Source organism: Maylandia zebra, linkage group LG1 (assembly GCF_041146795.1).
Source record: "Maylandia zebra isolate NMK-2024a linkage group LG1, Mzebra_GT3a, whole genome shotgun sequence".
NCBI classification, from domain to species: Eukaryota; Metazoa; Chordata; class Actinopteri; order Cichliformes; family Cichlidae; genus Maylandia; species Maylandia zebra.
Genome location: NC_135167.1, coordinates 18385614 through 18409685, shown reverse-complemented (window position 1 = coordinate 18409685; position 24072 = coordinate 18385614). Strand labels below are relative to the sequence as shown.

Sequence of the window (24072 nt, the reverse complement as noted above, 5' to 3'; positions counted from 1 at the left end):
TACTTCCCCCAAATGTAATAATATATAGCCTACACAGAGTTTTAAAAAGGTTTTACCATTTTATCAACTAACATGTGCTTCATAGCTTCAGACAAGTGATTTCGTATAGAATTACTCATTCAGCAATCATTTTCAGGGGACCAGCTACATTATGAATACATATTGCCAACATAGAAGTGGTTACAATGTTTTCACCATTTACAGAAATAAAAACTATTCACCCCTAAGAATTGCATCTTTCAGGGATTGAACTCAAGAGTGTCACTGACAGCACTACACTGTTCCAATCCAAAGACTGGGTAGGGTCCTCATCATGCTCTCTTCTGTATACTTTGAGTCATAAGATAGAACCATGACTTAAATGTGTAGTTGAGCTAGGTATTTATCTATCTATATCTAACAGTAATCACAGAATTCTTACTTTTGTTTTACAGAATGTCAGAATTTTAATTTTTAAAAAAGGCAGAATCCTGACATTAATCCCAGAATTCTGACTAAAAATTTAGATCTCAGAATCCTGAGATTATTGTCAGAATTATAATAAAGAAAAGTCAGAATTCGTAATTAATGTCAGAAAAATTATTTTAAAAGATCAGGATTCTCATGTAAAAAGTCTGACTTTCTGTTGGTTTTTTAATATCCTGCATTACATATACTTATGTACCATGCCCCCCTGCCTGTTGTTCGTGGGACCCCTTTGTGCCCGCTACTTTAAAAAATCCTGGAAACGCCCCTGCGCTGAATATCGCGTAATTAAAAAGTGCCTCAAAACGAGCACATGGCGTAGTTACAGTTTGCATTGGCGCGGTTATCACTCCGCCGTATGTAGTTATTAGAAAATGTGACGTTTCCTGAGGAGGTATCGTGTGTCAGTTGAAGCAGTGCGGTCTGGTCCGGCTGTGTGTTGTAACTGCCGTTTCCTTCAGCTGACGTTAGCCGTGAGGAGGAGCTGTTTCTCAGCACGACCACACCGACCGAGTTACCACGGCTGCTCACTGCTGATGAGGCTGCTCTCATGTCGACTAAAAGGCCAGCGGCGACGGACAAAGTAAAACTTTCATTTCCTAACTTTCCCTAAAGTCTTCAGGGGCCACTTTTTTAGCCACATTTTTAAAGACGCGACAAAGCGCCCAGCAGCAACGCCCTGCGGCGGGTGAGTATACTCCAGGAAATATAAATCGAAGAAACCAGCCTGTAGCATCTGTCAGCAGTTAGCAAGAAAACTTTTACCTCGCTCGAATATGTTGCTTTGGGACTGCTTGTGTTTGTGTGTGGTTAAAGTAAAGGAGCGCTGGCGTGGGGAAACGTTTTAGCACCTGCTTTATCCTCTCCTCAAATAGCCAGATAGAGCTCGTAGCTTTCTCTACACTTGCTCGATAATTGAGCAGACTGTTGAAACGTGTGAAACTCTGGCTGTCTCCAGCTCTTATCACACTTCTCTGCCATGCTTAGACCAAACTGGTGGCAGCAGTTTGTTTGATAGAGGAAGCTGCCATGCAGTTCTGCCTTCTTCACAGGATCTATGTTAAGGTTTTTTGTTTTTTTTTTTGTTTTTAAAAATTTTTTTTAAATAAGTGATTATTTCTTGCCTAACAAGTCACGTGATCAGAAGTGACACACACGAGGACCAGCTGATGATTATTAGATTCTATCGGCCTGTTTTCGGTTAATCGATTGGAGCGTGGCAATGGGTTTTGTGCGCCTCTGACTGCCTGCTGCTGATAAGTCCTCACAAGGTATTTTAATGACTAGATCGTTGATGCAGGACCTCCATATCCAGTCAAATACATCACTTGTGTAGCACTCTTTTTCTTTTCTTTGTTTTTTTTTTTTTATTTTTTCTTGCCTATTATGCTTGAGGTTTATGGTACTGGCACATCCGGATTTTCCCAAGGAGCTGCCTCCTTCTGTTTTGGACAGCTGCCCAGGGTGGGTCTTCCACTTTAGCTTTGACAAATGATTAAAGCTGCTTTTTGTTTGCATGGATGGCAGCCTGACAGAAATGGCCTCTAAATCCATTCCCATGCATATCAAGGTACAGCCCTGAGATCTTTTAGGGTATATTATACAGCTTTTTTTTTTAAAGATTTCTTTCTAGACAGCTCTGGACAAGATGTGGAAAAAACAAGACTAAATTAAGGTCAAACAACATGGCAGAGGTATGACATGTGTGATAACAAATGTGATAAGAAAGCTATCAGAAAAGTTTTCAATGTTGTCATTTAAGGACCTTTTTTAAAGAAACAACATAGATTAGTTAAAGCTGCTGCTTAACAATTTTAAAAACCTATTAAAAAAAGCTTTCCACCATCAGTGCTAAGTCTCATCGCAGTTTGTGAAATGGTCTTAACCTCTAATCTGTTTTTGTCTTCCTGGTAACACTTTTCCCACACTTCTTAACATGTCCCCAAATACGATTTTTCCTCTGTCCAGTCTTGCATGTAATGCTGTAATAACAACAACCTCTGCATAGCTTTTTTTTATGTTGACTATATGGAAGCCTGTTTATTGATTTTTTTATTTATTTTTTTCAGTGGCATAATTTTTTTGTCATCTATCAGTCAATCTTTTGAGTTGGGCATGGGGTGGGCAACATAAACGATATACGATAGAAACGATATAAATTTGGCCAACGATAGAGATTTTGACTATTCCGCTCTACTGTGATAGCGCATGTTGATGATGTCATCAAGCTGCTCCTGTTTTGGTCGAAAGCATCACAGTGGCTAAAACCATTATCATCTGCAAATTATGCCGGGCGACAGTCATAGCAAAGAGATGAAGCACTTTTGAAATATGGGGAAAGCCAGAAACTGCACTTCCTCCACTTCTGTAACATTGATTCATTACTGTTGAATTTTCTCGCAGCTGCCCTATTCCCATGTTGTTGCAGTATATTAATAACTAACCTTGTATTGTGGATGAATAATCGCAGTTGTTCTCCTGACTGAAGTTTGCCCCGTGTATAGCATCCTGCTATGCGATTGCATTTGTCCCTAACCACCAGAATCCCTCACGTTAACTTTTATCGAGTGGAAAAAAAGTTAGCTGTGTCGCTAGCAATCACATAGCACAACATTATATACCAGGTAGTCCAACTTCAGTAACCCTGCAAACGCCACTGCTGTTTAGTTTTCTGTCTTCATTTATGTTGGAAGTGATAGAAGAGCTGTACGTTTTAATTAGTTTCAAAAATCTCTCAGTTCATGCGTACATGTTAGTTTCAAAGTCCAGCTGACTGATGAAAAAGTGACATCTCACCTTCATGAGGACAAACAAACTACTTCTTTGGGACTGTTTCACATTTTTCTATTAGACTGTGTTGTCGATGCAGACAATATAATACATGTACAAACGAGAGTAATTTTGAAGCTGGTGACAGATCATCCTAGCTGATAGAAAGGTGGAATATCAGGTTAGATTAGGAATGCAGGTGTACCACAGATAAAGATGTTCAGATGCAGTTGTTTTAAAGCAAAAGCGTGATGTTTTTGTTTTGTTTTTTTTAGCTTCCATTGGGGTAAATTGGTTAAATATCCTTTTTTTTTTTTTTTTAGTTCACTGCACCATAAAATATACAAAAATAAATATAGCCTAACACTTAATTTAGGTTATAGAATGGGATCTCAACATTGGTTTGCTGTGCAATTTAAAGTTTCCTAGAACTGTAACAATTAGACAACCAAAAATTATTTAAAAACTATTCAGATAATTAAATATGCTTTTTTTTTTCTAAATCTCCTTTCTAAGCTTCCAAATTTTGAATATTAAGCACACCATCAACAAAACAAATGTCATAGTAATCCTCCTTCATTTATAAAATGAAGTTGTTAGTAATGACACCATCCATCTATCGGCCCGTCCAGCCAACCCTGGATGGGTCGCCAGACTGCTACATAAAGGGGCAATTTAAGCACCACCCATTATCCTAACCTGCATGTCACCTTTTGCCCTAATAATGAGATAAATGTACTTAAATCCAGCAACAGGCTTAGTTCGCATCTATGGAGGCATTTCATACCGGCTCCATAGTGTAGTGGTTAACACACTTGTGTTACATGTGACAAGTACAGTTACAAGTTCCCTGGTTTGAGGCACAATTCCAGCCTCAGGAGTCACAAGCTTGTAGTGCCAATCCCAGTCTCGGGGATTAAATGGGAGGGTTTGAGGGTGGAGCCATTAGACAAGTATAACATGAATTACAACTTGTATGTCGTGTCTGCACTATGTGTCTTTACTCTTATTTTAGGTTGTGCAGTGGTTAGTACTGTCACCTCACAGCAAGAAGGGTAGTGGTTCTACTGGCTGTCTGAGGCCTTTCTGTGGGGAGGTTACACGTTTACCCCGTACCTGTGTTGGTTTTCCCCAGACAGTATGGCTTCCTCCCACAGTCCAAAGACACACAAGTTATTAAAATGGTTATTGGTGGACCTCTGAGTCTCGGCAGCACTTGGATTCTTACACTGCAAGTAAAGAGTTCAGATCTCCTACATGAAGCCAGCATGTAATACGTTTATTTTAGAGCGGTGTACATCCAGTGAACGAGGAGGACCCTTGGTGTTATTGATTATGAAAGATTTGCATTTTGTAAGGCAGTAACAAGGACATGACTGCTGCTGCTTCTTCTTTTTGATGCTCACAGCTAATGTTTTCTTGCCTAACACAAGAGATCATACTGTGCTATCAGAGCATCCTTTTCACAGCTATACTAGGTTTGTGAAGTGCTGTATGACTGTGCAATTTACCTCAAACTTTACATTTTAGAACAGTGCCACGCATATCATGTAATGCATTTTCTTGATGTATGATGATGTGCCATTTTTTTGTACTTAAATGAAACGCAATAAGAACGTCTCTGATTAGCTGATAATAATCTGCAGAAATGTGCTGACACAATCTTCACTGTGGTTTTGCTCGACTGTGTCACTGTGACCTGTTTTAGCCGAAGCACATTTCGTATATTGGCTCAAGCTTTTCCGTCAATTTAAAAAGAAAAAAACAAACAACATAAACAGGGTAGGTTTTTTCTTTTCTTTTTCTCTTTAGTAACATGTGGTCCTGTTATCTTTAGGTACATAGTTGCCAGTTTGCTATATGGTAGCAGGAAAAACCTTCATTAAAAAAGAATACTAATGCTAATAATGAATAAATTCTTTAGTGTATCTTCGTAGATGAAGTATATTGGCCCATTTTCTGAGCACTAAAAACAGTAACTGGTCTATTTGTAAAACTGGCTGCAAGTCCTAGAAGGTTAATCCAGTGCTTTTATTAAAACCATTGATTTAAAACTGAAAGTTTTTTTTTTCTCTATTACAGAGTACTTTTTGACTTGTCATAAATGAAGAAGCACATTTTTCAGTTTCTTTTCCAGTGAGACACAATACAAGGACTTTAAACTCCTTTAGATAAACATGATTTTTATTAGTGAACATCTTAACAAATGTAGTAATTAGGTTAACTTATATAATGACTTTTCCAACATTTTGCTGAGGATGAAACAAAAAAGAAATGCTGTAATAAATTCTACTTTAAAGGCTGTAAAGGCTCTCTTGGAGAGAAGAAGGACAACTACTGTCTAAGCGAAAACCCTTAGTGATCCCTCATGTGTCAGAAGTATCGGAACGGCTAAGACACATTTTTCTCTAAACACCACATCTCTGTGGCTTTCGAACCCAGAAATAAGCGGCACCAAAAATTGCTCCACCCCAAGGATCCGGTCCCCTGGCACAAACAGAGTAATGTAGTGTACGCTGTTAAGTGCCTGGAGGATTCCTCTGATTTATACATCCGGGAAACCAAACAACCTCTGGCTAAGCGGATGGCACAACACAGAAAAGCTAACTTGTCAGGCCAGGACCCCATGGGCTATTTACACCGACAGATCAGTGGACACTCTTTCAATGATGAGGATGTAAACATCCTGGACAGGAATGAACACAGGTTTGAGGGGGATGTCAAGAAGGCCATTTACGTGAAAAGAGAAAGATAATCTCTGAATCAAGGAAGGGGCCTAAGGGTATATCTTTCATCATCTGCATCACCAATGCTGTGATTGCAGCCATTCCTCAACTCTGTGAATAGTACACATGGTTACTGATCAATGGTCTTTGATCAGTAGTTGTTGATCAATGTTCATGACAATTTGCATATTAATGATCAAGAAACTGACCTCACAGCCCATGTTTGTCAGTGGTGCTAGTTTCAGTCATTGTGCAAATGTACTGTTTGTAAGATTGGAGAAACCTGCAGTCAGCTGAGACTGAAGGGGTCACTTGGATGAGTGACAAAACGTTTCTCGCCCAGATAACCAGAATCAGCTTTTGGGGTAAAGGCTCTAGTGTTTACTTCTTGATTAAACTATTTAGATGGTTTTGTAGTCACTTTAGTTGTTGATCTACATGCATGTGAGCAGTTCAGCCACACTTCAAAATTGACATCATTTCCAAATATTTGGGACACTGATTAAAAGATAAATAACAAGCAGTGTGCAATAATTCATATTTACACTTTATACCCAAGTAAAAATACTACAAAGAAGAAAAATTATGCAGAATTTCAGTTGCGTGCTAACACGTTTCAGAAACAACACTTTTCCCACTGTGTTGCATCACCTCTTTAACAACACTAAGTATATGGAAGATGAGTGAAACAGTTTTACATTGTTGCTTAATTCAGCAGTTGCTTAACAGTTTGTAGCCCTCTTTGTCATTTGTTTATTGTTATGTAATGCACTATTGGGTGGCCAGTATGGACTGCTGGCAGGGCAGTTTAGTACCTGAACTCTTACCACAGAATGGTGCTGTTGAAATATGTGGCCTGCTGCCTTTTGCTGGAAAAGATTGCATCTGTACACATACTGTTCCAAAGTCACTGTAAGTATATTGTTTGGCATTAATGGTGCCTTCACAGGTGGGCGAGTTGCCCAATGTGTGTGCTCTAATGCCTTCCATAACATCACAGATCCTGGAAAAGGATTTAATTGGTCAGGCTACGGGACAGTTTTCCATTCAGTCCATTTTAAATTAGCCTGAGCCCAGAGAAGTTGGTGTGTTGTTTGCATTTGTTTTGTCTTTGCATCGGTGGCTACAGCGAGGAGCCATGCTCGCTGATGGTAGCTTTCAGAAGCGCTTCTGAGGAGATTTCTCAGTATTTTAAACAAGGTGTGGAAATACCACAATTTTTTTTCCAGTATTACGCTATAACATTTCTAAACTACTTCTTACAGTTTTTCACAGAGTGAACTCCATCCATCCTGTACAAGATGCTCTATTTCTTCTCGTTGTGTTTTTTTTTTTTTTTTTTTTTTTTTTTTTTTTTTTTAACAAACCTGTTTCTGACCTGAAAAAAGTTAAAGGATTACACTAGTTTTTGCTTTGATGTGATGTTGTGGTGTTTTAATCGGTTATATGGTTTAAATGTTTATGTGGAAATGGAGTGGCAGTTAACCCCCAACAAGGAATTCATGAAACCTCACAGTAGCATTTAAAGTGTGCAGTTTGCCCTCCTGTTTCTTACAGAACTGCCTGTGCTTGGACTCACGCAGAGACTTTTCTGCATGTTTCAACGTGCTAAACTTTTGGTACCTTCACACCAGTCATTAACTTCTTTTTTTTTCTTGGCATCTCATAGGCCAACTACAGGGTTTAGGGCTCTGGCCTGAAAGTTTTCTAAAGGGCAAAAACAGCCCCTCCTCCATGTTTCTCTGTAGGCTTAGTGTAGTCCTATAATCTTGTTGGAGTTCTTTCCCTGGATTTCTCCAGACAAATTTTCAACCATCACATCCATGTAGGTCGAATTTAGACTACAAAAGGTTATGTCTGTTTTCTTATGTTTTATTTGAAATTAATCTAAGCTGTCATATTTAGTGTTGGGTAAGTTACTTTAAATTAGTAACTTAGTTACTTTTGATAGAAGTAACTAGTAATATAACTAAGTTACTTCAAGTTACTCGTTACTTTCAAAGTAACTAGTTACTAGGGAAAGTAACTTTGGTTTTACTCAGAATTCTCTTGTTAATGTGTTGCTTCTGTAACTGATACCCAGCAAGAGTGCCAGTCTTCTAGCTTGCTTACTTGCCACAAGTGCACTGTGCCACCTACCAATAGAAAGGAAAAGATAATGTGCATATTTCCACGAGAGAAATCCCACGCCTGGACCGTCGTTGACCGCCGCCATGATTCTAGCCTACATCACAGCGTCATGTGCGCTTTTTACATCCAACACAAAAACTGCAGTCGTGGTGCTTTTGATTGTACTCAGAACTCAGAAATTCTGCCCTCTGAATAGGAATATGTAGGTAAAACCAGACTGCAGATAAGCTGCATACAGGGCTGGACTGGGACAAAAAAATCGTCCTGGGCATTTTGACTAGAGACTGGCCCACCATTATAGGAAAAATCATAAAGCCTTTGATTGAAAACAAACACTGTTGTGACAGTGATGTACACTGTTTTGATGGTGTATATATGCATCAATCTATCAATCGTTTGTTGTAAGACTCAGATAATTATTTTTTTTAAAAGCTAGACATTGTAAATGAGAATAAGAAAGAAAAGTATTTCTTTGTGCCCCCCTCTCCCTGTTAATGCCCTACCTGGCCCCTGGCAACACTTTGCTAGACCCGCCCCTGCACAGTTACCAGCAGCTGTCAGCTACTTAGAAAAGGATCCTGGTGTTATTTGTCTCTCAGAAACAGTTCATAACTTCCCTTCAACTCATTCATGTTAACTAAAAGTTAAACCTGTTTCTCCATCACCTGTTCAGCTCTGATGATTCAGTAAGGACATCTCCTGGTTTCATCTTCATGTTTCCCTCTCACCACATATCCAAACGGATATCATGACCAGCAGCTTTTACAGCTGTGGCTCCAGCAAACATCAGCTGATACTAGAAAGTAATATTAAATAAATTCTAACAACAGCTGATCAAGCTTAAACGTGCTGCTGTTGTTTAACACGACATCTGCTGGTTTCTTCTTTGTGGCGCGAAGTCGGCGATAAAAAAACAAGAGAGACAATCAGCTGATCATTGGTCAGTTTCATGATTGAAGTAGAAACAGGAGAGGGAGGGGGCGAGAATGAAAGAAGAAGAGGCAGCTGTGCAGCAAAGACACAGAATAACTCCAGCTTTGTGTCTTTTTCATTGTAGCTGAAGTCCGGGACAAACGGTGTTCCTTTTCACCTCAATACAAAACGCGTGATATTTTTTCTGAATACGAGACAATTCTGTTTTTTAGGGGACGGTTGGCAACTCTATTTTGTTCATAAGGTTAATTATTAAAGTTCAACATCAGTAACATAGCACTCGCCCAGCTGTATAGAAACTCCGTCATGATAGCTAGTACGCAGTATGAAAAAGTCAGCACAACAAAAATAAACTCCACCTAAACTTGGTTTATATCTGACCCAGATAGACTGCAGGTCATAACTTCTTACCTGAAGTTCAGTTCACCTGACACTCGGACCGGCGGCCACCTCGGGTCTCTCCTCTTGCCTCCCCTTTCCCTCAACCACCTGCTGGCCTCCACCACTTGCTAATGTTACTGAATCTGTGGAAGCTCCGCGATAGCCACCACACGAAGTAACGAATAACGAGCCTATCTAAATCCCAGTAACGATTAACGCGTTCCTGATTTTGGCATAATAACTAGTTACCGTGCTCGTTACCACAATGGTAAATGGTAAATGGCCTGTATTTATATAGCGCTTAATAATAACGTAGTTACTGTAACGCGTTACTTAATAACGCGTTAGTCCCAACACTGGTCATATTGTTTGAGCTAATACATGGTTCTCAGTATGAACTTGTCTGATAGATCTTGTTGATCTCTGTGGTGAAGAATCTAAATCTGTAAAACACAAACATGAACACGCTGCTTTAAGAGCAGGAGTTTCAAGATGGCCGTTACGCTGATCTTTATATGGTGGATTCCTATATTAAATATGCATACCCTGACCTTTTGTGCTTTTTTTTTTTTTTTTTTTTTTGTGGACCAGTAAAAATATACTGATGGCCCAGTGCTGAGCACTGTGCTCTGATCTGCATGATTTCTTTGCCATATTAGACATAGCCCCTCAATCTCACAGAAGCCCCTTTTACCTACTTTTCTAATCATTGCTTTAGGAGGAGCACCCAATCCGAATAAAGTATGGCTTAAAGAGAGGGTGGTTTTAAAATGAGAGGTGCAAGTGAGGGGCTGCTCCAAGGCCCAGTATAAGATGAGCTTATTTTGAACTTTGCAACACTATTCCCAAAAATATGCAGATGGAAATGGGTATAATAGGGCTAATCTAACAGACTATAACTTTACATGTCAGTTATTTTAATTTCAGACTTCTAGGTTATTGCATGTTTATGAGATTGATTTTGTGTGTGTGTGTGTGTGTGTGTAAACATGCAAACAAGGTTAAATATTAAATATGTGTCATTAAGTTTACATTTGTATTGATAAAAGATAATAATACTGATATATCCCCTTTATTTGAAATGTAGAATGAAAGTAGCTTCTTTCAGGATTTATGTAATGCTGATTGCAGTTGAGCCAACCTGAGTTTCTTCCAGGAGACCTAATGGAAACACCAAGGCTTTTAAAGTTATTATTAAAACCTTGTTTAGAAGTTTTAACCCGCCTGAGTGAAAACGGACACACGAGAAGGAATGTAGACGTCACTGTCGTCTGACTTGGTGCTCTTTACTCACTGTTTATGGCCACATCCGTGCTTAAAGCAGGCATTTCCATCTCAGGGTGTTTATCGTGGATCCTGATTTTGCACTTAGTCTTAAGCTGCTTATTAAAGTCCCAGATGGAGAGTTCAATGAGCGATAGAGTGAAAGAATGTAAGACTTGTCTGAATGCTTTTCTATGCAGTGGTCATATGATACATCTCCGCCATCTTTTAACTGTTTTGATTGGACCTATTCGACCATTACAAATGAAAATGTTACATCCAGCAGCTACAACACAGTCCGTGTCTTATTGAGTTAGGAGTCTAGTGTCCTTATGCTAAGGTAAAAACAAATTCAAGTATGTAGAAAATAATATAATTTGCTCAGAGAATTTGTAACTACGTTAAAGCTGTAGGAACATAAAGCATTGTCTGTGTCAGAGTGCGTGTCTTTAGTCGGAGAGGAATTTAAAATGCTTCCTGTCACCGTGTCAGCAAGATGAAACCACTCTTCCGTCACACACAGATTAGCCCCACATTGCCATTCACTGTACAAATCTAAGCCTGGAAGGCACTTAAAACTCTAAAAGAAGGAATGCATGTATCTTGCCAATTTTCACTGTAGTTTAATAGAACATGAGTCTATTTAGTCAGACTATATGATAAAGTCTGAATATGTCCTGCAGGTTTTAAATGTGTCCTTGATTCAACACAGCTGATCTAAATAGTTAAATTACCTTCTCAACATGTGTTGATGTTTTCCCAGAGGCCTGGTAATGAACTAATCATTTGATTCAGGTGTGCTGACCCAGGGTGATATCTAAAACCTGCAGGACACCGACCCTTGAGGCCTGGAGTTCCCCACCCCTGCTCTAGTATCTAAAGGGGTACTTAACAGTAAAAGAAATTTCATTGGTCCTTTTTGGAGTTCAAAAAGATGTTCCTACATAAAACAAAATTTTGAAGACTGGTTGCATTTTGCCCTTTTACAGACTAACAAACAATTACACTGCAGAGAAAAATAGCTCTAAGACTGATCTTTTGTGACGTGGTTAAAGGTTTAATGTGCCTTTTACAGTGCTCTGAGTGTAATGTTGTGGTGAGGTTGAATGCTGCGGTTGGTGTCTGTGGTTACACGGTCATGTTTAGCGCAGTAGATCCGTGGTTAGCATCTTATTTTACAGCAAGAGGGTCCCGGGTTTGAAGTCTAGCAGAAAGTCTGAACCCTTCTGTTTGGAGTTGTCATGCTTTCCAAGATGTTTGGTTTCGCATGTGTTGGCCTAGTAAACAGTTCCACACAAGATTTTTTTAAAATCACGAGTTTTACCAATTGCTTTAAAAAAAAAAAGTTTTTTATATTTTTCTGTTTTTTACTTCAGATGATCTGGAGCTGGCAGGTTGAAGACTAGCTAATGTCTGAGCACTGTCCCGGATCTGAAAAGTTTTAGACCGCAGATAAGTCCTCTTCATGTGTGAAGAGGACTTGTCAGTGTTGTTATTTGAGGGAAGACGGAGTTCATGTGAAAGCATCAGAAAATAAATGCAATTAGAGCAGGGCGATATGGCCAAAAATATTTATCACGATATATATTTGAAAATTTGCGATAACGATATAACCGACGATATAATTGATGCGAGACAAAATACAACTCCACAACATTACTAGCGCAAAAAGACAACCTTCCATTTATTTTCACTTAAACAAGAAGCTGGTTTTTATGTACATTAAAGCTTTATAAAAATGTAACAGTGCAAATGCAAATTCCTTGCTGAAAGTTTAACCAAAAGGCATTTCCAGTAGAAATGGGCTGACATATCCTGAGCATAACCACGTATAATATGGTTATATGGTTAAAAAGAGGTGCTTTGCAACATTAAACTGCAGTGTGCAGTACGCATTTTTCGGACCATAAGGTGCACGGGATTATAAGGCACATTAATCGAAACAAAGCAGTCAGATAAATCAAACTTTATTAAACTCATTCTTCTTGCTTCCTCCACTTCTGTACCATTGATTCATTAATGTTGAATTCTCTGCAGCTGCTCTATTCCCATGTTGTTGCAGTATATTAATGACTAACCTCGTATTGTGGATGGATTATCTCAGTTGTTCTCCTGACTGAAGTTTGGTCCGTTTACAGCATCCTGCCATGCGATTGCATTTGTCTCTAACCATGAAGAACCTTCACGTTAACTTTTATAAGTGGAAAAGTGTTAGTGTTCGTCCTCCAGCTTCACTGTTTATGTTATGCTAACATAGCTGTGTCGCTAGCGATCACGTAGCACATCATTATATACCAGCTAGCCCAACTTCAGTAACCCTACAAACGTCACTGCTGTTTAGTTTCCTGTCTTCATTTATGTTGGAAGTGATAGCAGAGCTGTACGTTTGATTTTTTTCAGAAATCTCTCAGTCAGAACATGCTATATCATGCTTAGGTAACTAGCGAAACTAGCGAGCTAACTTCCGCTAGCTTCCTGCTAACTTCTAACTCCGTTAAATGTAATAACTTTTGTTTTCATGGATGCCTGGAAGTTAAACTTTATAGTTACACCTGGTAAAGCAGCAATGCTGATCGTTTTATTAAAGATGAAAGAATTTAGACAGTTTTTAACTCTAAGTGATGCTGCAGTGTTGTTTGACCTGAAGAATACGGAGTTTAGGACCCAGATTACTCCCAGATTTAAGAGCATCTTAGTCCGACAAATATGACAATAACAACGGCCGCTTGCATGTTCTGCAAAAAAATGTGCTTTGTTGTGTATCTGACGGACAAACACCAAACCAGTTCCACATCACGGAAGTTGCACCATTTTTACAAACCAATTCTGGTTCATCTGTTTCACTCAACAATCGGCCATGTGCGTATGAAAACAAAGGCACTGCGCATGCACGTTTTACTCCCATTCTATCGCGATATTTCATTTTCCTATCGTTGCCTAACATTATACTGGTATTACCGTGAACGGTATAATATGGCCCAGCCCTAAATGCAATTGTAATTAAATACTTTAAAATCTGCTGCTTGGACTGGAGAACGGTAACTTACATTATCTTCACACTGTAGTGGAGCCAGAGCTCTAATATTTATCTAAGACAGGGTTGGGGAACTCCAGACCTTAATGGCTGGTGATCCTGCAGGTTTTAGATGTGTCCTTGATTCAACACAGCTGATTCAAATGGCTAAATTACTGCCTCAACATCTCTTGTAGTTCTCCAGAGGCCTGGTAATGAACTAATCATTTGATTCAGGTGTGTAGACCCACTGGAGTTCCCCACCCCTGATCTAACATATGCAGATCTTTACATCTTTAGAAACTTGAAAGGCTGTACACAGAGAGTTGGTCAAATACTGGTCCAAACGAGCTGTCTCTGGGATTGTCTGTCAGCACACTGCTAAATCCTGCTCTTGTAATTCCCATCATTCAGTAACATCTGACAGAAGTCTGCTTTAACCAGCACCAAGTAATTCATACAGACGGTATATATGCAACTTTTTTTTTTTAAATTCATTTAAAAAAAAAAAAAAAAATTTATTTTATTTTTTTACAGTTGTGCATTTCATTGATAATATGGTCGGTCCCCCCCCCCCCCCAAAAAAAAAAAAAAAAATCCACTGCACACTAGGCCCTGCCATACGGCACAACATTTAGCAACCACTGGATTTGCGTAACAGAGCGCCTGTCTTTGGCACTCCACTTCTAGACTTCTGGTTCTTACTGATGAAGACATAAATGTCTATGTGGCAACTATAGTTTTAGCAAATATGAACAACCACAGGACTAATTAATACTTTAGCAGTGAACTGTTTTCTATAGTACATAAACACATCTTGTTTTCCTGGTGTGTGCATGTTTGCGTTTAACCTACAGCATGTACTGAATAATAATAATAACCTTTACACAGACACAGTAGTTCATTGGTACTTTTGCTCTTTTCATGATGAGTGTACCTTTTGAATATTAAACGTGTCATATATTGTAGAGTTTCTGTGTTTGAGGTTTTTGGATAAGACATGTACTAAAACTTTACAAGAGTTATGTTTAGTTCTAGTTTTGTACTTTTTCACTCCACTCTCTGCTTAATTTCTGAAGAATAGAGATATGACTATGGCTTCACTTTTCCATTTATATTTATTTATAAGATTGTTGGCTGACTGAGTTGTTTTGTTCATGTGTTTCAGAAATTAAGGCCTCACTATGTCTGATGGGGAATATGATTACCTCATCAAATTTTTAGCCCTTGGTGACTCTGGCGTGGGGAAAACAAGCTTCCTGTACCAGTACACAGATAGCAAGTTTAACTCCAAGTTCATCACTACAGTCGGAATAGACTTCAGAGAAAAACGAGTGGTGAGTCGGTGCTCTTTCATTCAGCTCTTCTTCTTTGGCATCAAAGCAGTTTAGGAGGACATCAGGTGTGAGGGAAGTGACCTTAAAGAAAGTCCAGCAGACCCAAAGCTGTTTCCACTTGATTACAAATCGACAAACAATGTTTAAAACACCAAAAACCTTGAAAGACCAGATGTTAGTCACTGGATAAAACAAATAAATTTAAATTGCAATCTACTAAAACCAAAGCAAAACTATTTTGACGTTTTGAACACACTTTCTTAACTTCATAAAAGATTTAAATATAACAGAAAGTAATTATGAATAATTGTAAATGTAAACCATCAAGTGTTTGGTTTGTTATGTTTTGAATGGACTCAGTTTGCATTTGTTTGTTTTTTTTAAATAAATAAGAGCTGTTTGCATATGGATAACCATGTACAGCATTAAGACAAATGGCTTCCTTTTTATTTTCTTTTTTGTTTCTGACTTTCTGTTTTAATGTTGTCAGTGTTTTTGAAATCTTAATGAACATATTACTCCACTCTCACGCTGTACAGGAAGCCTGATCAGGAGCTTAAACAGATTCCCAGATCATTCACTCCACGTTACAAAAGCCTACCGGTGAATGTTGCAACAGAAAGTAATGACTAATACTGCTGAGAAGCAGGCAGCACCCTCCTTAAGAATAAACACTTCATACCATTGGCAAACAGCTGAGCACATCTCATATTTACTTTAATGCTGCTGACCTTCAGCTCTGAGAAGAAAACCTGCTCCTGTTATATGTATCGGTCATTATCTTTCTTTTCAATGCTTGGTCTGAAGGATTTGAATGTACCTCTTTTTTTCTTTTTTTTTTCGTTAAACATAAAAACTTTACTTTTAAATATAAATGAGTGCACAGCTGGGGAATATTTTGTTTTTTTGTTTTGGGGAGATGAACAGAAAAAAAATTTTTTTCCCCCAGCTGTTGTTGTTTTTTGTTTTTTTTTTTTTAAATTAATACATGGGGTAACTGCACTTCTCCATCAGACACCAAGCTGCAGTTTTGCTCAGTACACTGTGTTTAAGAATGGAGGAGGAGGAGAAGCCGTGATGGAGGATACACAGGCAAAAGTTTACATCAGAGGCGTGAGACACAGCTGGAATATAGAAACCACAGAGGAAGGAGGACTTTTGGAACAACTTGTCCTTATTATATTCATAAGTTGTTTCAGCTGTTTAAGGTGTTCAGAGTTTTTGCACCTCACCATTTGTGAGAATTTTAAAAGAACAATAACATCTTGAGAGTGATGTAGATTTTATTGAAAATATATATATTAAATAAACTGACACTGGTATCAAGTTGTGCTGTAATTTGACTATAACAAACTATTCATGCAACTTCAAAATGAGGCTCAAAAATCAGGAAAACATTTTCTTAAATGTTTGCTGCCTCAACTTCTTCCTCCCGGTGTCTCTACTTGCCTACTCCTCTGCTTGTATCTCTGGTGTGCGGAGACACAAGGAGTGGAATCATAGAGAGAGACGAGTTCCCACTTCAAGCGTTAAGTCACATTTCAGCTCATCCGGCTGCAGGACTGATGAGCTCCTGCCACGGGGAACTGTCCGTCGTCCATCTGTGCTCACATGAGTCATTACTCCTCCTACAGTGTGGGTCATTATTTAATCAAACTTGCACACAATGAGAGCTCACACAATATAAACTCATTATCAAGGTCACATTTGCTGTTTTATGGGCAGTTGTCTCTGACCTTCTAATTATTAAAGTTTGATGAATCTACAGTTTTTGACAAACTCTGTAAATAATTGTGTCAACTATCCATCATCTCAACGTTGGCCATAGGTGATTAGCCCAGGAGGAGCCTTCTGCTCCTGGTTCATGGTTCCTGCTTCTCCAGGAAATTTTAAATGTCATTAACATAATTTTCCCTTTAGTTTCACTGCACTGATTTATGATGGAAATGTCAGAATTTTTGTTTAAAAAAAAAATGCAGTCATAAAAAGCACAAACTGGCAGTACTCTAATTATTCTCACATTTTCTCATTTAACATTTAAACGCTCTGTCAACACTCATAGGCATGATTCAATGATTCATTCCTCTCTCCCATTTTTAGTTTGACAGCTCTGATTTGGTATCTGATAATTACATTTACACGGATCCCCTGTTCATAACTTAATTTAAACTTTACTTTTGAATAGTACAAAACTCCCTGCACAGTCATAAATATCGGGATTATCATAAGATTCATTAGCAAACAGAAACACCTCTAAACTCCTCAAACTGGCTGACAACTAGCTTGGTTTTCAGACCTTTTCTATCATCGTCTTTGTTTTGTTTCTTTTTCTCTCCCCCCTCTTGTTCCTACATGGTTAATGGGGTGGCTATATCCTCAACATCCCAGTTTAATATCTGTTAAATTAAGTATATGTATATTTTTCTGTTTCTAAGCTGTACAAATCACCTGGTCCAGATGGCACATCAAGCAAAGGACAGAAGATCCACATGCAGCTGTGGGACACTGCAGGACAGGAGAGGTAAACTCTGTTCTAACTTCTTGATCTCTAACTTTTGTTTTTCTCCATTAAGTGTTTTTTCTTCCTCTGATTTCAGGTTTCGAAGTTTGACGACTGCTTTCTTCAGAGATGCGATGGGTTTCCTCCTCCTCTTCGACCTCACAAACGAGCAAAGTTTCCTCAACGTCAGACACTGGATGAGTATGTGTCCTAATGTGTTGAGCTGAAAGCACATTTTTAGTCATGAAAATGGAAGAATTAACAATCAGTTCACTGCTGGTGTAATTAATAAAAAGTGCACCAGTCACTGGATATTTACAAGGGCACCTGTAGATGCCCTTCTACTGATTTGTAAAGAAAGTAATCCAGATTTTATTTCTTGCCTGGCCTTCATCTCTCCACCAGGTTTTATGAAATTCAGCTCTGTAGCTTTTCAGTAATCTTGCTGACAGACAGACAAACAAACATCCACGTCGGCTCTGCCTTAGCAGAGAAATAATCTGTTTCTTGTTGACTGTGCACAAAGGCTTATTATGTCCGACTCGTGGAGTTTGGTTTTAGACCCAAAGTGTAATTAAACTTTTAATCTCCCTCTTATTACTCTTTCCCTACTCTAACCCCAGCTGTATCAACTAGTACGTGAATGAAACCTTGATGTGTTTGCCACTATTTAAGATATTTCCATGGAAACACAACTTTATGCATTTAAAAAAAACAACAACCTCTGATCGTTTCAGGTCAGTTACAGATCCATGCATACTGTGAAAATCCGGACATCGTTCTGTGTGGGAACAAATGTGACCTGTCGGACCAGAGAATGATCAGTGAAAACCAGGCTCGTGAACTCGCCGAGAAGTACGGGTACGTCTGTCTGCCTGCCCGCCTGTGATCCATCTGTACATGAACCTCTCCCTCAAACATTTGCCAAGGAGGCAGTGGCCGCTTTGTTTGCCAAAGTTCATGCAGGACAATGTTGAACTAAATTAGTCCTCCTTGAAAAACAAATATTTGTGCACACGTGTAAAATATCCTGCTTGGGACCCATCAGACACACCTTTACTAAAAATATAAACGATGCATTCAAGTATATGGCATCTCTGCCCATCTGCTCTGAATGTATATGTGACATGCTTTGAGTCCTCAAGTAGAGTAGAAAAGCACTGTATGACAATCAGCCAATGGCCTTGGCAATAACTTCTCATTTATATCTATAAACGGCATCATGTCTACCTGGCAACCACCTAACAACGGACTATAAAATGACATTTATACAGTCGAGGACGACCTCAGCTTTGCAGATGTCCCACAGACATTTCTCCCTTTTTTTTTCTTTTTTTTTTTGTAATTATTTTAAATGAATTTATTTACTTTTAATATAGTCTGTGCCATATTTATCTGTTCATTTCTGTTTACTTAGCCTAGCAGGGACGAAGGACACTGTCTCAGCTGAACTCTGGACACGCGCACACATACATATACACTGATATGCACACACTCATCCCCCCTCCCTTTCCAAACGCCTTCGACGCTTATTCCCTTCCGATGCTGCACCCTTTACCCACCCCTGTTGCTTGTCATGTGTTTCTTTGGTGTATTAAGAGTTTTTTTTTCATGTGCTATGTGCAGAGGTGTTTTTTCTGTTCTCTAACTGATCTCCCTGTTGGAGCTCAGTCTGGGGGGAGTTATTATTTCTCCTCATCTTTCCTCATGTGGTGCATTTCTCCATTGTTATACCTCTCTGACCTGTCTTCTCCATGTGATGTTTTGTGTAATGTATGTATGGTCGGAGGGTAAGATGGTGCCGCCATTGCGTGCAATAGGTCGACAGCCTTATGAAATTTCCCCTTGTGGGACTAATAAAAGGTATATCAATTCAATTTATATAAACAATATCTAACACCCTTATCTCAGTGTGGTTAAGTATATCAGTTAACCGACTGATCAAACAATACTGTAGCAGTCCGTGTACTGTCGTATTATTATATCTGTGTATTTTAATAAGTACACAGCAGCAGATGGGTAATCCAAAGATGAAAACGTCTCCAGTAAGTCAGTAAATGACCTTTTTTGCTGCTAATTAGTTTAGAAATAACAGCGTCAGGCTGTTTCAGGAAAACACTTAGCTCCATTTCACAAACTTAATCAACATGCTTAGTTCCACAGCTCTGCACATAAAAACTAACAAAATCAATACTCATGTTCTCAACTTCAGCTCCATGAAAGTCTTGTCCTGAACGCCTTCACTGCGTCAAAACGGCGATCCTTCAGCTTGAATTTCATTTTGGGGTGGAGTCGGATCTGGCGAATGGGGCAGGTGGGGAGGGTAAAATTGTTTCGGTGTGCCCTTCTGTGAGCGGGGCGACGTTCAGGTCGTTTCGATGAATGACTCTGGACCAGTGTTTCAATGACCGATTTTTATTATTATTATTATTATTATTATTATTATTGCTTCTTATGAGCAGAGTCACAACTTTTTAATTGCACTCCTACGTCAACAAAGGTTTGAGCTACACTATAGCTGCTGTCTTTGATCCCTGTTTTGTAACTGAAAAATGTTTCCGTGCAGAATCCCGTATTTTGAGACGAGTGCTGCAAACGGGGATAACGTGAGCCAGGCCGTGGAAGTCCTGCTGGATCTCATCATGAAGAGGATGGAACGATGTGTGGACAAGTCCTGGATCCCCGACGGGACTGTCCGAGCTAACGGACCCTTCACCCCAGACCTCTCAGAGGGCTCCGACAGAAGCAGATGTGCATGTTAGGTTTATTTTAAACATCTGTGTTCATAGTGTGGGTGGGAAATGATGAAGAGGTGGGAGTCTGTATATTATTATTATTATCATTATTATTGTATGCTCTGTGATGATCATTTGTGCCATTCAACCAGTGTGTTACACATTTCCATCCAGTTTGTCAGTGCTGAGTTAAATGCCTTTTGGATTTGGGCATTTAACTTGAATTGATTTAATGAGTCTTTTGAATGATTAATTCATGCTGGTTGTGATTTTGGGATATTTATTTCTTATGATGAATAGCTTAAATTTCCAGATCATATATTCAAAGGTGAACTGCAATGCCACAGGTTTTATGAATATACTTGCTTTAGAGATAAATTAGCTATTTATGGATCTTTAGGTTATGTTCTACTGATGCTCTTCTGAATGTTAAGCTGTAATCTCACCGGTGCCACAGCAAGAGGAAATGTAGCTCACAGTGACCATCCGGTGTTAGCTAGATGGACAAGTAACACTCTTTAATTTCCTTCCTAAATCTTTGTGCTTGTTTGCCTGCAAAATTACAAAACTCTGTTTCACTAAATCATCTAAACTTTATTATGTACAGTTAAGTCCAATAATTACTAAAAAAAAAAAGTACATTCAGTAGTTAGAATGAATTAAATAAAGTGATTTAAAACAGGGCAATAACTCAGGAACGGGGATGATTCGGGTTATCTATCCTGCGGCTGAAAACAGACGGTTGCAGAAAATGTTTAAAAACAAACTTTTGTGCATATTTGGACTTTTTTGGGCTAAACATAATACTCAGTTTTATATTTTAAGCTAAAATATCAGTGTGTGGACTTTCAGATTACTTTTGAGGAATATTTTGGAGACTAAAAATGATCAAAATGGCTTCTGATTAAATAAATGCAGAAGCCTGTTGTTATCCCAATAATAACACTTGTGTCTGAAGAGAGGCTTTGACTAATTTCCTGAATTTCACCCAGATTTTCAGATTTATCATCATTTGTAGTATTCGTAAAGTCCCGAAGACCTTGACAAATAAATATTTATTACTCCAGAGGGGCGTATTACGAAGCAGGTTCAGCATATCCAGGCTTCCCTGGCGTTGCCTGGCTGAATAAAACTTAAAAACCCAGTGGTGTGGTGGGAAAATCAGGCTTTCTGCTTCAGACTCTGAGCACACTCGCATAAAACAGCGTTTTTGACAACTTGTTTAATGTCTGAAGCTTTTAAAAATTCAAACGCTACTCGGTGTGTTCAATTCCGATGATTTCCCATCACTTTAGTTTATCGGCAGATTAAACCGAATGTAAATTATAGAATAACTACGATAACTCAAGAAGGATGTTACCTAGGATTTTCAAACTGTTTCTACTGCTACTACTGAAAATGTCAGATGAGTTCAAATCTCAGTGAACTTGACCTCGAAATCAGAGGTCAGAGCTTTTAATGCGACCTGACTAGATTACTGTGGTAAAACAAAAGTTTCTGCTCGTATTTACAGTATGCTCCAAGTGCTAAAGGAACACATTTCACACATGAAAGCTGCAGAGCCTTACCTCACTAACGCGAAGCCCAGCTGTAAGGTTACAGCAGTGCTAACTGTGCCTCACACTGTTGCTGAAATTCAGGCGGCTATGCAGAAATTTCACGTTGGCTGCTTGATCCAAATCTGCTGCTAGTCTGTTTCACACTGCTGGGTTTGCAGCTACTAGATAACAGGTTAGAAAACTGATCAGTTACATTTTTAGGCTTTATTCACCATGTTACAAAATCGTGTTCACATTGATCCGGTGGTAGACTGAAGTGAAGGGAATTTAAATATACTAACTCGAACTTTATTTTACTGCTGAATGTGATTGTGATAATTGGAGATTAACGATTTCCTGCAGGATTACACTTGGTCTTCCATTTTGCTGTTTAGATCTCTATCACTTAGTCTTTGTCTAAAGTTGGTGATACACCGGAGACTCATTTCTATGCAGAATTAGAGGGAAATCATACATCAAAAGCATCTTTTTATGTGAGTGTACGCAAAGCCTGAAGCAGAAAGTTAACAAAGAAAGCTGATACTGCAGGTTCAGGTTTTGTTAAGCTAGTTAACGCCAGAAAAGCCTGGCTATGTTGAGCTTAATTTGTAGGAATCCCCTCTGGCTTGTCCTTTGACTGTGTGTGGATACTGTTTATTTATCAGCACCTGTGGATATAAAAACAAAAGCACCTGTCGCTGTTGCTTAATTCTCAGCTCTTTCTTGGTTGCACACTGTTGCTGAATGTGTTTAAAACTGATGCGCTCGGATGCTGTATTATATTTAGGGCAAAAAAATGGGGCTTGCACTTTAGTTTACAATCAAGGTATTCATTTAATCTTTCAGATCAATTTTGTACCTCTGATATTTACATTAAACACTGAAGTTACATTTTATTTATGAAAGTTTGAGAGTGATGTTTTAGTTGAGTCACATTATTTGTCACCGAAAATGAGATTTGATCACATAAGAAAGGCAAAACTGAAATGTGTCATTGTCAGTTGTGCCATACTTTCATATGCGAAATGTGTAAATTATATCCAGAAATAAACATTTGTATTTATGTATCTGACTGTTTTATTTAATTATTTTCCAATTCTGAGTATAATTAATACCAGATGCTTGTTATGTTATCTGTGCCAATATTCAAACATGCAACACTGACACTCTGATTTAAATTCACAGATTTGTACAAAACCTTTCAGACATTTAATGAAAAATTAATACACATTTCTTTAGCTTGTTGTGAGTACACGAGAGATGGATTTTTTTTTTTTTTCACCATTTCTGTAGCAGGAGACTGCTTCGGTTTTCCCACAGGCCGCTACAGTTATAGCTTCCTAAAGTCTCATGTGTATATAAAAAGTATGTTATGACTTCTTAGAAACAAAAAATAATTCTGAAATAAAGGTTTTAACAGCAGGACCTTGGGTGTAGTCAGTCAATCACATGGCAGCAACTAATTTAGGCATGTAGAGATGGCCAACATAACCTGCTGAAGTCAAATTAAGCATTAGAGAAGGGAAGAAAGGTGATCTAAGTGACTTTAATCATGCCATGGTAGTTTGTACCAGACTCCTAATCTGCTGGAATTTTCTCACAGAAACCTCTCCAGGATTTACAGGGAATAAAAGTTGACATCTATCAGTCTGGAAAGGGTTACAGAGACATTTAAGGCTTTGGGACTCCAGTGAGCCACAGTGAGAGCCATTAGCCACAAACTGACAAAACTTGGAACTTTCCGAGGAGTGACCGGCCTACCAAAATTACTCCAGGAGTGCATCAACAACTCATCCTAGAGGTCAAGAATGATCCCAGAACAACATCTAAGGAACTGCAGGCTTGTCTGGCCTCAGTTAAGGTCAGAGTTCATGATTCAACAAAAGAAAGAGAATGGACAAAAATGGCATCAATGGGAGAGTTAGAAGGGGAAAAATCATTGATGACAAAAAAGAATACAAAAGCTCACATTTGGCAAAAAGATATTATGATGATACCCAATATTTTTTTTTTCACAGTCACATGTTTCAGATGATCAAACAAATTTTAAACAAATTGAAAAAAAAAAAACCTCAGGAAGGAAGCAAATAGTTTTTCAAAGCATTGTATCATTGAATAATTAAAGCTACCATGAAAACATTTTCAAACAAAAACTAACGTGAAACGAGAAAATTCGCTTTGGAAAGTGAACTAACGGGAACAACTAAAATGAATTATAATGAAACAGACTAATTATAAAATACAAAACTCTTATAATCCTGCTTTGTGCATCGAGAGGCTCT

The 24072-nt window shown here is 38.5% G+C and overlaps 1 protein-coding gene across 2 annotated transcripts; it reads left to right on the top strand.

Annotated features, from left to right (window-relative positions):
- The first annotated feature begins 771 nt into the window (after positions 1-771).
- On the top strand, positions 772-22857 carry rab27a (RAB27A, member RAS oncogene family). 2 transcript variants are annotated; one of them, XM_004543056.5, is made up of 6 exons: positions 772-1153; positions 14849-15017; positions 17453-17538; positions 17615-17718; positions 18255-18378; positions 20084-22857. In XM_004543056.5, the coding sequence occupies exons 2-6, from the start codon at positions 14865-14867 to the stop codon at positions 20277-20279; spliced, it is 663 nt and encodes a 220-aa protein (XP_004543113.1). In that variant the 5' UTR covers positions 772-1153; positions 14849-14864; the 3' UTR covers positions 20280-22857. The 2 variants fall into 2 exon arrangements, with proteins under 2 accessions (XP_004543113.1, XP_004543114.1); XM_004543057.5 differs by lacking the exon at positions 772-1153 and adding an exon at positions 1715-1736.
- The last annotated feature ends 1215 nt before the right edge of the window (positions 22858-24072 follow it).